This window comes from Macaca nemestrina, chromosome 8, assembly GCF_043159975.1.
Source record: "Macaca nemestrina isolate mMacNem1 chromosome 8, mMacNem.hap1, whole genome shotgun sequence".
Classification (NCBI taxonomy): domain Eukaryota; kingdom Metazoa; phylum Chordata; class Mammalia; order Primates; family Cercopithecidae; genus Macaca; species Macaca nemestrina.
The window spans coordinates 83696132-83709883 of record NC_092132.1 but is presented as its reverse complement, the minus strand read 5'-3'; the positions used below and the strand labels follow the sequence as shown (position 1 = coordinate 83709883).

The 13752-nt window shown below is 34.7% G+C and overlaps 1 protein-coding gene across 41 annotated transcripts in view; it reads right to left on the bottom strand.

Moving 5' to 3' along the window:
• Positions 1-13752, bottom strand: part of LOC105482229 (aspartate beta-hydroxylase) — a 221339-nt gene that overhangs the window by 164086 nt on the left and 43501 nt on the right. For 10 of the 41 annotated variants that reach the window (XM_071068184.1, XM_071068187.1, XM_071068185.1 and 7 more), the window contains one exon: positions 818-859. The exons of 30 other annotated variants lie outside the window; for them this stretch is intronic. In XM_071068184.1, coding sequence (XP_070924285.1) covers positions 818-859 — 42 coding nt within the window. Of the gene's footprint in view, positions 1-817; positions 860-6695; positions 9200-13752 lie in introns of those variants that run through there. One more of the 41 variants, XM_011742247.3, reaches the window with a different exon arrangement.

Below are 13752 nucleotides of genomic sequence, written 5' to 3'. Positions count from 1 at the left end.
GAGTGCAATGGCACAATCTCAGCTCACTGCAACCTCCACCTCCCAGGTTTAAGCGATTCTCCTGCCTCAGCCTCTTGAGCAGCTGGGATTACAGGTGCCCGCCACCTAGCTAATATTTGTATTTTCAGTTGAGACAGGGTTTCACCATATTGGTCAGGCTGGTCTCTAATGCCTGACCTCATGATCCACTCACCTCGGCTTCCCAAAATGCTGGGATTACAGGCGTTAGCTACCGTGCCCGGTCAATAATTTTTAATGAATTAAAATATCCAACACAGCAAATTCTATGTCAATGTAATGCAGGGTTCTACATTATACATGTAAGTTTTCATTTTACTGAAAACTACAGATTTGAATCACACTAGCTTTTACTGTGCTCTAAGACAGAGTGTCATTAGAGCTTTTGGAGAAATAAAATCAATTACTGAAGACTTCATCTTTTTTTCCCAAAAGTAATTCAAAGAAATCAAAGTAAGAAAGGTTTTAGGGAACAAGGTAAGATGTGTACATGTAAATTTAATATATACATCATAACAAATATAACGTGATATTTGTATAATATACACATTCTTAATTTAAAGACTGTTACAAAGCTTTGATAACATGAAAAGATAATGACTTAAAATTATAGGCTTGAAGCAGAAAATTATTTGATGAAGTCTTGATAAAACTACTTATAAGCTAAGGTGCACCCAAGCAAGACCCAAAAGCAATAATGTTTAGCATTAGTAGCAAGATTAACATTCCCAGAAAATGTCATGCATTTTCAAACATTAAACTTGATTCACTCAAGGCTAGTTTGAAAAAATGAAAATACCTTTAGCCTTAGTTTTTCTCTTGGCTACCCCACTGGGTCCTTCTGTTGATATTTACAAGATGAAAATGGGTTATAAACAGAAAATTTAATGGAATTCAAAAATAAGTGTCTATTAAATAGGTAAAATCAATGCCACTATAAATCATGTTGTTACTTAAATTCATCATTAAAAAATACTCCAATATCTCTCTTATTTGTCACTTTAAAGCCTTCCTTTCACTGTCTTTAACAGATAAATGCATTGTAATTGGCCTATGATTTAATCAACTTCACAATTTGGCTTAGATCTTTAAGAATTGTTGGTGTCAGAAATCCTTAATTGCCTCTGGAAATGGCATTTTCTACTGAGAGGTAGACTTCCGCTTGGGACACAGATGATCAATTAAAAGTACCAGAGTGAAGGACCAAGGACCTTACTTCACTACTCAATCGCGTGCCATCCAAAAAAGGACAGCATATTTTGATAGAGTTCATCTTTACTGTTTGAACAATCACTGCTCTTCCATCAGTTCGAATTGTCTTTTAAAAAATTACACGAGCAAGTAAGAATGACAGTATTATGTATATACATATTACACTTTTCACTCTAAAAACTTTGCAATAACTTTCTGTTTCCTCTCTTGGCAAATGAAAGTTCTGATAATGGATTTATTTTTGAGTCTCTAACAATATACCTCTAACTCTTATTCGAACCGGGCCGTACTTAGCATCCCAATGAACTGATCTTCCCAATTCTGTCTCTAAGTCACATAAAGGCTGGTTTATGCTATGTATTGGCAAACTTTGTAAAGTTCCAATCCAAGTTGCCAGTACATTTCTTAGGCACATTAGGGTTGGAGATGCAATGTTTAGTGTTCATCTCCTCAGGAAGGGTGGCATAGCCTGTCACTAAAGAACTAAGGTCTAAGGTGTGGTCACAAGAAAGTCCCCAAAGCCATCTGACATTTTTCCAGCTGTAAATTTTAAAACCCACTTTGTACGTTTCTCAAAACTTCTACTTTCAGTATGAGATGTTTGTACTATTAGATTGTTCAAACCTCCCCGTTCACTATTGATAGCAATTTCTATCTATCGATTGAGGTCATCCATCTGAGAATGGTAATTTATTTTGGTTGAAATATCAATATTCTTCAAAAATGTATTAGTATCTCTTACCGTTGACAACATAAAAGTGGAAACAAGTGACTATGGTTATATTTGTCCACTTACATGAAATACATAGGTAACCACAACCAGTACTTAGTCCCATGTGTTTAACAATTATTTTTCACAGATAAAACTTGATTCTTTCCTAAACGCTGTCAAAAACAGTGCATCACCCAGTAATACTGAGAGCTATTTCCAATCACTCCACTAAAGTTTATTTCAGAATAAAATATCAAAACTATTCTTGTAATACCCACTTTTAAATATATGAGTAGAATCCAATGTGTAAAACACGTTAGCATAAAGCATTAAAATAGACTTCTAGCACTGCTCTGTTCCCCTCCTGACTCCTGCATGTTCTCCCACAGCAGATCCAGATTTTCCTATTGAAAAATAGAGTGAGGAAACCCAGACTGCCCTCTCCCTACCCCCGCTGTTATGATCTAGGTAAAAAGAGCTACATGGATGAAATGACTAGAGTTAACTTCTGTCATGAATAAACCAAAATATTAGATTAGCATTAGATTAGTGAAACATATAAAAATAAACAGTGCTGTACTTTATTTTAAACTTTTTTGGTTTGGGTATAAATCCTTATGGTGATACAAATGAACAAATGAACAAAGTGCAATGCATGATACAAAACTCCAAAGGATCATCTTATGTTTTTCTGAACTTAAAAACATAGCCAATAATTTTTCAATATTTTTGACACAACAAAGACCAAGCTAATAATTTAAACAATTATTACGTTCAGTCTCTGAAGAAAAGCATATAGACTGAAAAAAGCATACCACCAAAAACAGTTAATAAAGGAGTCCCTAAGTAATAATGAAACAAAAAGAGAGTCAAGAAATTTTTTTTTTTTTTTTTTTTTTTTTTTTTTATGCCAGCTGCAGTGGCTCACGCCTGTAATCCCAGCATTTTGGGAGGCCGAGGCAGGTAGATTACCTGAGGCCAGGAGTTCGAGACCAGCCTGACCAACATGGTGAAACCCCATCTCTACTAAAAATACAAAAATTAGCCGTGGTGGCAGGTGCCTGTAATCCCAGCTACTAGGGAGGCTGAAGCAGGAGAATCACTTGAACTCAGGAGGCAGAGGCTGTGGTGAGCTGAGACCGTGCCATTGCACTCCAGCCTGGGCAACAAGAGGGAAACTCCCTCAAAAAAAAAAAAAAAAAAAAAAAATTTGTAGCCCGGAATTTAAAATAAAATGAAATTAATTTTTTTTAAAAAAGAAAATGTGTGTTTTTTTTTTTTAAAGTGAAATGATCAGTTTTAGGAAGGAAGGAATGAACAAAGGTTTAGGATGAGGACACTATTTTATTATGTTGGTTACTAAACATCCTTTAAGGTTCTTCAGAATACAGTTTTATAAGCAGTAGAGAAGGCAGTCATGCCACAATGATGAGAAAACGTATGTGGAAGGAAAGGTGACCAAAAACCTAGGGTGCTCACATCAGCCTTCTTTATTTCCTTAGAAGAAAACTGATCATATATGGAATTTCCCTAGATTCTGAGGGGGACAGAAAAGGAAAAAGAGTTTGAAGAATTTTATCCGGGTTTTGTTTGGAAGGTCGAGGAAACGCAGGCATGTACGTAAGAAAAAGAAGCTAAGTTCATAACAGGAGAGAGGTGATGAGGTCAGGAGGAGGTACAGGCTCAAGGGAAAGGGCTGGCTTTGGAAACCAGAGGGAAGCAATGTCTGAAAAAATGAAGAGTGAATGAGAGAAGAAACAATAGCTCAAAAAAATCCTGAGATAGTAATGTTGTAAAGGGAAGAGAGAAGAAAATAATGGAATGAAGCCACACTAGATTATCTTAGGAAAGCAGAAAGCAAAATCATCTCTACAGAGGAATGACTCTGGAAGAAGGAAGGGTGTGGAAAAGGTTTAGAATGACTGCTAACAAGGGAAACTGTCGGAGCAGCACGTCCCTGACAGAGGCTCAGTACAGGTAACTTTATAACAGATTTTTTTTCCCCCCAGCAACAATGGCAAATGCAGTAATGGAGAAAGGGGTCATTGGTAATCCAAGATCAGTGACAGCATGTAGAGGCGAAAAAAATATTAGTTTGTGGGCATTAGGTAGTGGACTTAAGGGGAAACCACAAGGCAGGTACATAAGGCCCACCTTTCTATTCTTCCTAATTCTTGACAAAATTAAATTCTTAGCATTTGTAACTATGGTTGATGTAGATTCTCCCTACAGTGCCAAAATGCCACAAGCATGTCCTACTTTTCTCCTTTTCTATCTTTACTACCATAGCTAATGTCTAGGGAAAAAAAAGAAACAAAGGAACATTCCACTAATCAATAAAATTCATGACAACACAAAGGCTCTTCAAAAATAGTTTCCAAGTAGTATGAAGAAAATTCTATCAATTCGAGCAAAAATGGAAACATCTTGGTATTTCTTAATCCATTCAGACAAAAGCTGTTTTTAATTAATAGAATATATTTCAATTTAAGAAATAACCAAAGACGCATTAGGATGTGCTTAAAATACATGTTGAAAAATAACTGCCATGCTGTTTACTTTCTTTTCATTTTTTTATGCTTATTTTGATGTAAGTATTTAAAGTGATGATACTTAATAGCTCTGGCAACTATTTGGGAATTCCTATACAGAAATCAGAAAAAAGGTCTTACATTCTTCCCTTAGAACATAAGAGAGTTGCCTAAAGGAAATTTATGCTATTTTGGCAACTGCCTCAGGCCACTATTCCACATTTTCAAAATCAAATGTTCTCTATGAAATTAAAATGTTTGAGCCAATGGATAGATCTGTGGTTACACCACATGCAATAGACATGATTTTAGAAGACCGGCTGCATTACAGACACACAAGTAGCTACTTCAGACTTTCAGACAGTCAGCTCTAGAATTGGTCTGGATATCGCTTCATACTCAGGCCATTTCAGCCACTCCCACCATTTCTGGTGAGACCTGTGAGTCACCTTGAGCCTTCTCATCTTCCTCTGTCCCATAATGGAACATCACAATCATTTCAACATTGATGACACATAGCAAAAAGAGGCCCTAAATGTCTGAGTAACTGTCCTGTTAGTGAGGCAGACTGTTCCTCTAGAATGAATGTCTACTCTTGGTAAAACGCATGTTAGGACCCTACACCAATTTCTTTTTTATTTTTAAACATATATAATAATATAGTACAGATTAAAAGAAGCAGCAGCAGCAGCAGCAGCAGCAGCTACAAACCCACCAACCCTCTACAATAAGTGGGGAACGGAGGATCAGAACATAACTGAAAGACTAAATAAACAGAAAGGGATTACAACCAGAGACAGAGAAAAAAGGTAAAATGCAGATTCAAATACAAATTGGAGATTGGAAAGGTCACCTGAAGACTTTTGTTAGCATAGGTCAGTTTGTTACAGAAACTCAAAATGTCATTTCTATTGCAAAAAATATGTCCAATAATTTTACCAGTTAAAACTGTTTTTTTAAAAAAAACAAAAACAAAAACACAACTCAGTATTTTATTATGCAATGAGTAGTAACTCCTCACCTACCGGGATCCACACCAGCGTATGACATTATTCATATGATATTAATGAATATCACATGCGGGGCTTAGCATTGAAGGGGAATTCAAATAAAACCTAAGATCTGGTTCCTAGATTCAAGGAGTCCACAAACTACTTGATATCTAACTCCTAAGTATTACAGGGTCATCTCAACCAATAACAAAGGCAGTGAATTCTGCATACTGGTTCCATCATTTAACTTATGAAAATAAAGTCTGGGTCACTGAGTTTCTTTAAGTATTCCAAATATGCATTGTAATCAAAGATTCCATGCCAAATCACAGAAAATTTCTTATATTTTTTATAGACTTAAGGAGCTAGCCCAACAAATTATCTAGAAAGAGTCTTGAAGCATCAATTCCCAACAAGTAAACTGCCAGGTGATCAAATTAAGAATAACTGGCTACGCTAGATCTGATTTTTTGATAATGCTCCTAAGTCACAAACATCAGGGTAGACAAACAATCTGCTCTATCTTACTGTAAATAAAAACAATTCAAACAGAAAATAGTCCTTCCATACAGTTCTATAAGACAGGGAGGTAATTTCTAAAAAGAAAGAACCAAGGACAAGATGAAAAAGCAGGACAGCCCACTATTCTATATGTCCTCAGCACTGAGGTGTGTGCAGGATCCCCAGGGCAGCAGGCTGACAGCCAGACCTCAGGACTGGGTAAAATTGACACCCAGAAGACACTTCCCCAACTGACTTATACCCACCACTCATGCCCCAAAGCAAGGCAGGCTGAAGGAAGCTAAAGGGCTGAAAAGAATCCCAAGAGTACTGCTGTCTTGTTTTTGTGCCAAACTCCGGAGAACCCAGCACCTTTGCAATCGGACAAACATCAGCGCATCCGGAGAAGCCAGAACAGTGACTCCGAGGAGACAACACTATATCTCAACACGGAGCCTGTTCCACAGAGTTTCTTTGGTTGCTCAAAACTGAAAAGGTAAAGTAAATACAATATAACTTAAAATTCCCTAACCATACAAATATTCAAATTAACGGGATACGATTTTGCCTTAATTTAGTTCTTAAGTTTAAAAGACATGAGCAAGGAAGACTTATATTATGAAACAGAAAGTTAGAAAATACACCCTTAGAAAATAAAGAATTATAGCAATATATAATAAATCAAACTAAGGTGAAGTAATTTTGATCTGCTTCAAATACTTTATAGCACAGTTTTGCAAATACTTTTATTTTATCTTACACACACATACAAGCCTTAGGCACATGTTGACGGAAGTCACAGAAGTCAGGGGTTCGTCAGCTACCTGGGTGTCATTTTCATCAGAGGCTTTCAGAGGAACTAATGAGAGGTGGTACAAAATAAGTAGCAAATTTTTATCCCACATTCTTGTTTTTCACTTACAAAAATAAAGCATAATTAATTTCTGTACATAAAATATGAATTAGTATGACAAAGTGATGAAAAATTAATAATTTCAAACATTTTTAACACAAAATTTAATTATTTACTTCTTATCAATTAATCAAATATCTTCTAGTGTTAGTAGTAATGACATGTTAACAAATAAGATTGCTTTAAAAAGTATATCCTGGAAATTTGGCTAGGTGAATTTCATTGAGTGGGGCTGAAGATTCCTTTAGAATTTAAACCTAATAAACTTTGATATTTCATATTACCCAAGTATAAAAGCAGAAGACACAATAAACAAAAAGACTGAATACATTTTCAGAAGGAACATTACTGAATGATACTCATTTGCTGGAGAACATGCTACTAAGTGACAGCTTAACTGAAGTCCTTGAATATTTGAAAACAGAAGCTTTAACAGACTATCAGAAGCATTAACAGAATAAAACATATTTGCCCACTAGCGAGAGTAAGACAAACTAGAGCTTTAATAGCCATTTAAACTTTAAGAGATTATTTGTCCAGTGTGTATATCCACATCTAAAAGTCGCTATAGAATGTTTGCTTTTTAATAATATTAGCAAATTGGACAGTCTTCCCTGACACAGGTAAATGGTGGGCAGAGGGGATGGATGTCCTGTGCTGACTTGAGGCTGCTACTTTCAGTCTATTATTATGACAGCCTACAAGAGTAATTTCTAACAATTTAAATTTGTCATAGTACCCTCAGAATAAATGGATGAATGATACACTTACTGAAAGTAATTTGATTAGATATAGAAGACAAGAAATATTTGAAAAGTAGAAATTATAGTTAAATAAAATGTGAAGAAGTGCAAACATTTTCAAATTTTTAGCTCTCTGACAAACATTAAGCAAAATCTTAGAGAAGCTGGAAGAGATTTAAAACCATGGAACATCACTCCTTCAAAAAATAACATCCCTTTGCTTATCTTCCTTATCCCTAGAAGAGCTTTGCTTGAGGGGAAACTGATGAAATCTCATTTTAAGAAATGCATTTTGTATATAGCTGATACAATTGCTTTTGTTATTACTGAAGCAAACTCATTTTTCAAGAAATTGATTCAAATATGTTTTTAAGGTTTTCTAAAGGGAAAAGTTTACTGTCCTAAATGGAATTACCACTTCAATAAGTTTATAATTCTAAAAATCACATCATATCTAAGCCAAAATCAATATCCAATTAATAAGTCAATGAAAGAAAAAATGGAAAAAGACTTATTTAGGATGAATAATTTTAATATGTACAACATTAAGATACATATTCACATATTCCCTCATGTGTAATATGCCTACTTTAAAAAAAAATACAAATTACTTTCTCTGGATGTATATTTGGAAATAAAATTGAAAATAAATTTTGCTTTCATAGACAGAAATATGTCATGCTACTATCTGAAAACAGTAAGTTAACTTACTCTAAGGCAAAAACATGGGGTTATTTTTAAATTATTTTAAAAGCACCATTAACACAGAATTTTACATAGAAATTTATAGGAATCTATCTGACACAAACCTAAACAAATTACAATAAAAAATATCAGCTTAGTAAAGAACCATCATTTTACACATCAGTCATGTTAAAGAACAGAGAAGTATTTAACTTAAAAATCATGCCAGAAATATTTTTATAATGAAATCCATTAGAATCATCTTAATTAATAGTGTGTTAGAAAGACAAGCATCAAGGGTTAACCACAACACAATCTGCTGTAAGTGTCCAAATTTAGTTCAGTGAATACATGAGTTGAAACAAAACGATACAGAAACCAATTATACCACCAAGAACATCATTTTCTCTGTACTTTGTAGTTGACTACAAGAATGAGGAGTACCATTTTCTTCAATAGAAGTTGGGGGAGCTGAGCGAGCAAGGGACTAGCTAGTAGCTGTACTGGGCAAGATCACATGGTTGACTTGCACGGTAAGATCACAACCGCCCCACTGCACATTAAGCCCTGCATAAGCAAAGGAAAGAAAAGAAAAAGGAGGCTGCTTCGGGTGTTCATTTGCCAATGACTTCAGTCCCTGAATCAAAGCTACTGGTTATGTAAATCCAGTATGACACAAGTCTTTCCCTGAACCCCTTCATTCTGTGACGTACCATCAACACCATCTGCGGTTTCGCTTTCTTCTTCTTCTTCTTCTAGCATTTCAAAGGGAGTCATTATATCATAGAGAAATGAGAGGAAACCATAAAACCAATCTGAACTTTCCTCTGCTAAAATATTAAGGACTTCCTCAAGAGAATCAATATTTTCATTACTGCCATCTTTGGTCAGGCCTACATAAGAATAAAGGAAGAGAGAGAGAAAATAAGGAGAGCAGTTAGGTGGAAAAAAGAAGTGGAGGAAGGGCGATCTCAAAAGCGATGTGCATCATGGTCAGAGAGGTTTACAGAAACGGTATTTGGAAAATAAAGAAGTCCATTACAATGCACACCTTACAATCAACTCTCAATCACATGTCAAAAGAAAGCCACAATTTGACCAATCCTTACCACTCCTACCAGCCCCTACCTAGGTTTGCCTTTCTCTCATTAGAGTGTTGAGGTGAAAGACAAAATTTTATCAGTCAAAAATCAATAGACAGTAATGGAAAATCAGTTGACTGTAAAAGGAAGAGTGAATAAAAGCAGTATCAGAGAAAAAAAGATATATACTCTGACAACCCCCAGATTTGCTCATTTACCAACCAGATTTTATCGAGAGTTGATTATACACACATTCATTCATTCATTCATTCATTCAAACTAGAAAGGCTTATTTCCTCAAACTTCTCCCCTCCCCACACCAGCACCCCACTTAAGACCTGGAGTTAAGTTAGGAAATTCTGGAGTTAATATAATTAGCAGTATTACCATTTATAGCATCCACAGATGGGCATAAGTACACTGAAATTATGTAACTCAGATAATTTTAACACTTAAATTTTAACACTATTAAATGTGGTAGCTCTATAAAACTCTGGCAGTTGACTCACGGTCCTGTAATTCTGGCCAATGACAACAGTCAGCTATTAATAATAATTCACTTTGCCTACCGATATGAAATTTGATCAAGGCCTTAGCTGGTCACTTGCAATAGGAACATTCCAAACTCCTCTCCCTATAGGCCTGTGAAATTAGCTTCTATTGCTAAGACCCCTTTCAACTGTCATTTTTAAGTATTGGACCCAAAACAGGCCCTTAGGACAGAAATAAATCAAAGTATATATTGTTTTTACCATTTGGTTTTTTTCCTGTGAAGAACTGGCTCTGGGTAGCAACGGTTTCTTAGCTCCAGTAGGTATCAGAATCTGACAGTACTACCAAGCTGTATACCAAGCCCATAATTCTGAGGAGGAATAATAGGGTAGGGTATTCTGGCTGTAAGAAATGTGAACATCCATGACCACTGAGCTTTTCTGGTTGTAACCACCTAATTCGGTCATTTAAGTCTTTGGCAACACACAATTTCTCCATGTAGTATAACTACCAGCAATCAAGATTGGCAGATAAAGGATAAGACGACAACTAATTTAAAAGTTTTAAAGATTACAGTGAATTTTCTCTGCTTTACTCAAAAGAACTATATTATGTCATTCTTCATGTTTTTGGTAAGAAAAAACGCAAATCGCAGTTGGTATTTAAATTACTTTTTGACAAGCCTAGCACGTTTTCACTCAATTTAGCAGTAGACAAATGCTGTGAACAAAGATCTATATTCCCAACTAAGTCTCTGTGGAAATAACACTGTTTCTTCTTTCTGCCTTAAAACATTATAGCTGCATATTTAGTATAAACATCTTTATTTTTCTCCATTTGCCAATATATTATAAGTACTTCCAAGTATTACATGTAAAATATAAAACTTTTCCATCCTTGAGCCGAGATCGCGCCACTGCACTCCAGCCTGGGCAACAGCGTGAGACTCCGTCTCAAAAAAAAAAAAAAAAAAAAAAAAAAAAAAAAAAAAAAAACTTTTCCATCCTTTAGTATGACAGGTGACCATATGCAACAAATATGCAAAAGCATTTGAACAAAACTGTTTACCCAGCAAAGCAACCTTCCTCTGGTTCTCAAGACAAAAGTACTAGTCCAAAGAGAAAAATATATATTCTGGGTATGTGACTCCTTCTGAACCTCTAAGAACAAGGCTCAACCAAATGGAATGCCTTTGGCTTGGCAAGGTCTGGTCTTCTCCTCCCATCAACTCACTCATGCATCTATCAGTCTACAAATGTTTTTCCAGGATGTAGCAAGTGCTGACTGGCTTTTCTTTTGCTTTCCAGCCATACCTGATACGATGCCAGCTAGGTGCTAGCCATAGGACAAAAGGACAACCACATGATCCTTAGATAGTGTCACTCTAAGGATTTAGTCCTCACGTCATTTAGTCCTCGGGTCATTTTCCTGTTGATTTTATTTGGAAAATAAGTTTTTAAAGAATACATTTTCAAACAAGGTAGTTTTCAATAATCTGAACTACAACCAAAAATACCTACATTTTAGTTAATTTAGTTAATAAGAAGCTATGTAAATGAAGAAAAGTGGGCTTAGTACACTTTCAAATAATCAAATGGGCCTTGGCCAGAAATAATCAAATAATAAAATTAATGATGGTTAGTGGTCTTGATTTACTCACATATGTTTAATTCTCTCTATTTCACAAGAAAAGCCACACCCTAAAATTGAGTGAAATGTACCATGTGAATGTATACATTTCCCCAAATTTATAAGATTTAGATATATGCGGACTTAAGAATCTAGAAAAAAAAATTATGAAATAAATGCACAGTCTATGAAAGATTAACATATCTCAATTATTACTATACCTGCGATGCCAACAGCTCCTCTAATCTCTGATTTCCTACCTTCCTCCCTCCCCTTGGATCTCCTGGGCCTTAATCTAAAACCTAAACCCTTAAAGCTTAAATTTTACCATTAAGCTGCCTCTCCAGTGAGAATGTACCTTGGAAGTCTGGCTTCATTTTGGGTATATGCTCACTGTAGTGCTCTCCCCATAACCTCTACCTGACCACACAGAACCCATTAAAGCCTCGGTACTCCCAACAATTTCACCAGGCTGTCTTTGCAGTAACCTTCCAGTAACAGAGGCACCACTAAACTATAATGATCTTACAAACCAGAAAAGAACTTTAGTCATAAAACTCAATTCAAGTTAAGGTTGCATTTCCTGCAGAGAACTCAAATGCTATAGAAATAAGATTAAAGGTGATAAGTAAGCCTAACATTTCACCTTTGGTTTGTTTCATCTGTACTGAAGCTACAAGCCAACTGCAAACTAGTACGGGAAGAGTAAAAAAGTATTTATGTAGCTTTATCTGATCTGTCTTTATGCATTTATTAGTAAAGTTACCAAAATATACCTTGATATTCACCAAATTTAGTTCCACCTCCAAGTTTATAATTCTTATAAATGGCACAATTTACGAGTTCCTTACACTATCCCTGCAAACAGCAATATTCAAAGTTACAATTAATTAGCTTCTTAATGGTAGGTTAAAAACCTTAAAGGGAATGACCTTTTGAAATCTCAAATACACTAAAAATCAAGTTAAGGTAATAGTTTGCTATAGAAATCAGTGTGTTTTATCAAAGAAATACCGCATTTTAATTTCTAATGGCTGACATTTCCTGACAGACCAGACGGCTGGTTTTAAGCAAAAGCAAACAAATAAAAATCAATAAAATACAGTAGATGAGAGTAATATTATTTCTAAAAATAAGGGAACTTGACCCACATTTTATTTTATCTTTAAAATAAGGAGCTTTGCTATTCAGAATTTGTCATTTAAAGCAATATAATGAAGTGATAAACCATTTATAGGCAAGCAAATTAACATCATTCTGATAAGTTCTATATAATTTTGTTTCTTTTACATGCCCAGGATTATAGTCATCTGAGGATTCAATATATTTACAGAAACTCAAATTTAGATACACAATGACAGGACTACAATGAAAATTTCATTAAAGTTAAGACAAGAAAATAAATTTCATGGTAAGTTTGCAGCAAACATTAATTCCCAATGGGCAGAAAAAAAAAAAAAAAAAAAACTAACAGGTCAAAATTAGGAAGGTTTACTATCTTTAATCACAACTAAAACTCTATTTTCATAGAACTTTCTCTATTTCATAAGGAGGTGGATTTAATCTACTAAAAGCAGTTTCATTGGTTACAGATGTGGCATCCTACTGTGTTTTCATTTCTAAAAAACATACACAAAACAGTATAACTAAGAAGAATTTCTTTGGGTCATTATTTTATAAGCTTAGTGTATAATATCATGCCATATCCATTATTTTTCTAAAGACTCTAATATAAAAAGTTTTAACATATATTATGCTACACACAAAAGCAAAGGAAGTCTCAACAGGCCAGATTATACAAAATTTGCATGTTAAAATTAACACCATTCTTTCCAGCAAAATGAGGGAACACCACATTGTTATTTATTACAAGAAACATCTCTGATAAAGACAGGTAATTCTGATAGTGAAAGAGAAGGGTCCAAGACTTCCAAAATAAAGACACTGGGTCAAAAGACCAGGAGTTCATATTTTAGCGCTACCGTTAAAATAAGCATGGGACATTTTAAGATGTTTATTATCACTTTTATTTCAAAATTAATTTACGTAAGCCTGTAGAAATTTACATTTTGAAATGGAAGTGAATGTCTAATGTTAATGAAGAATATCTATAATTACCATATCTAAAAATAGACCAGGATACTAGCTATTCAAATTCTAAGTTCAGAATAAGAAGTACTTTAAATCTAAAAACACACATGAAATTATTATACTTATCAAAATATATATGTTTAAGAGATATA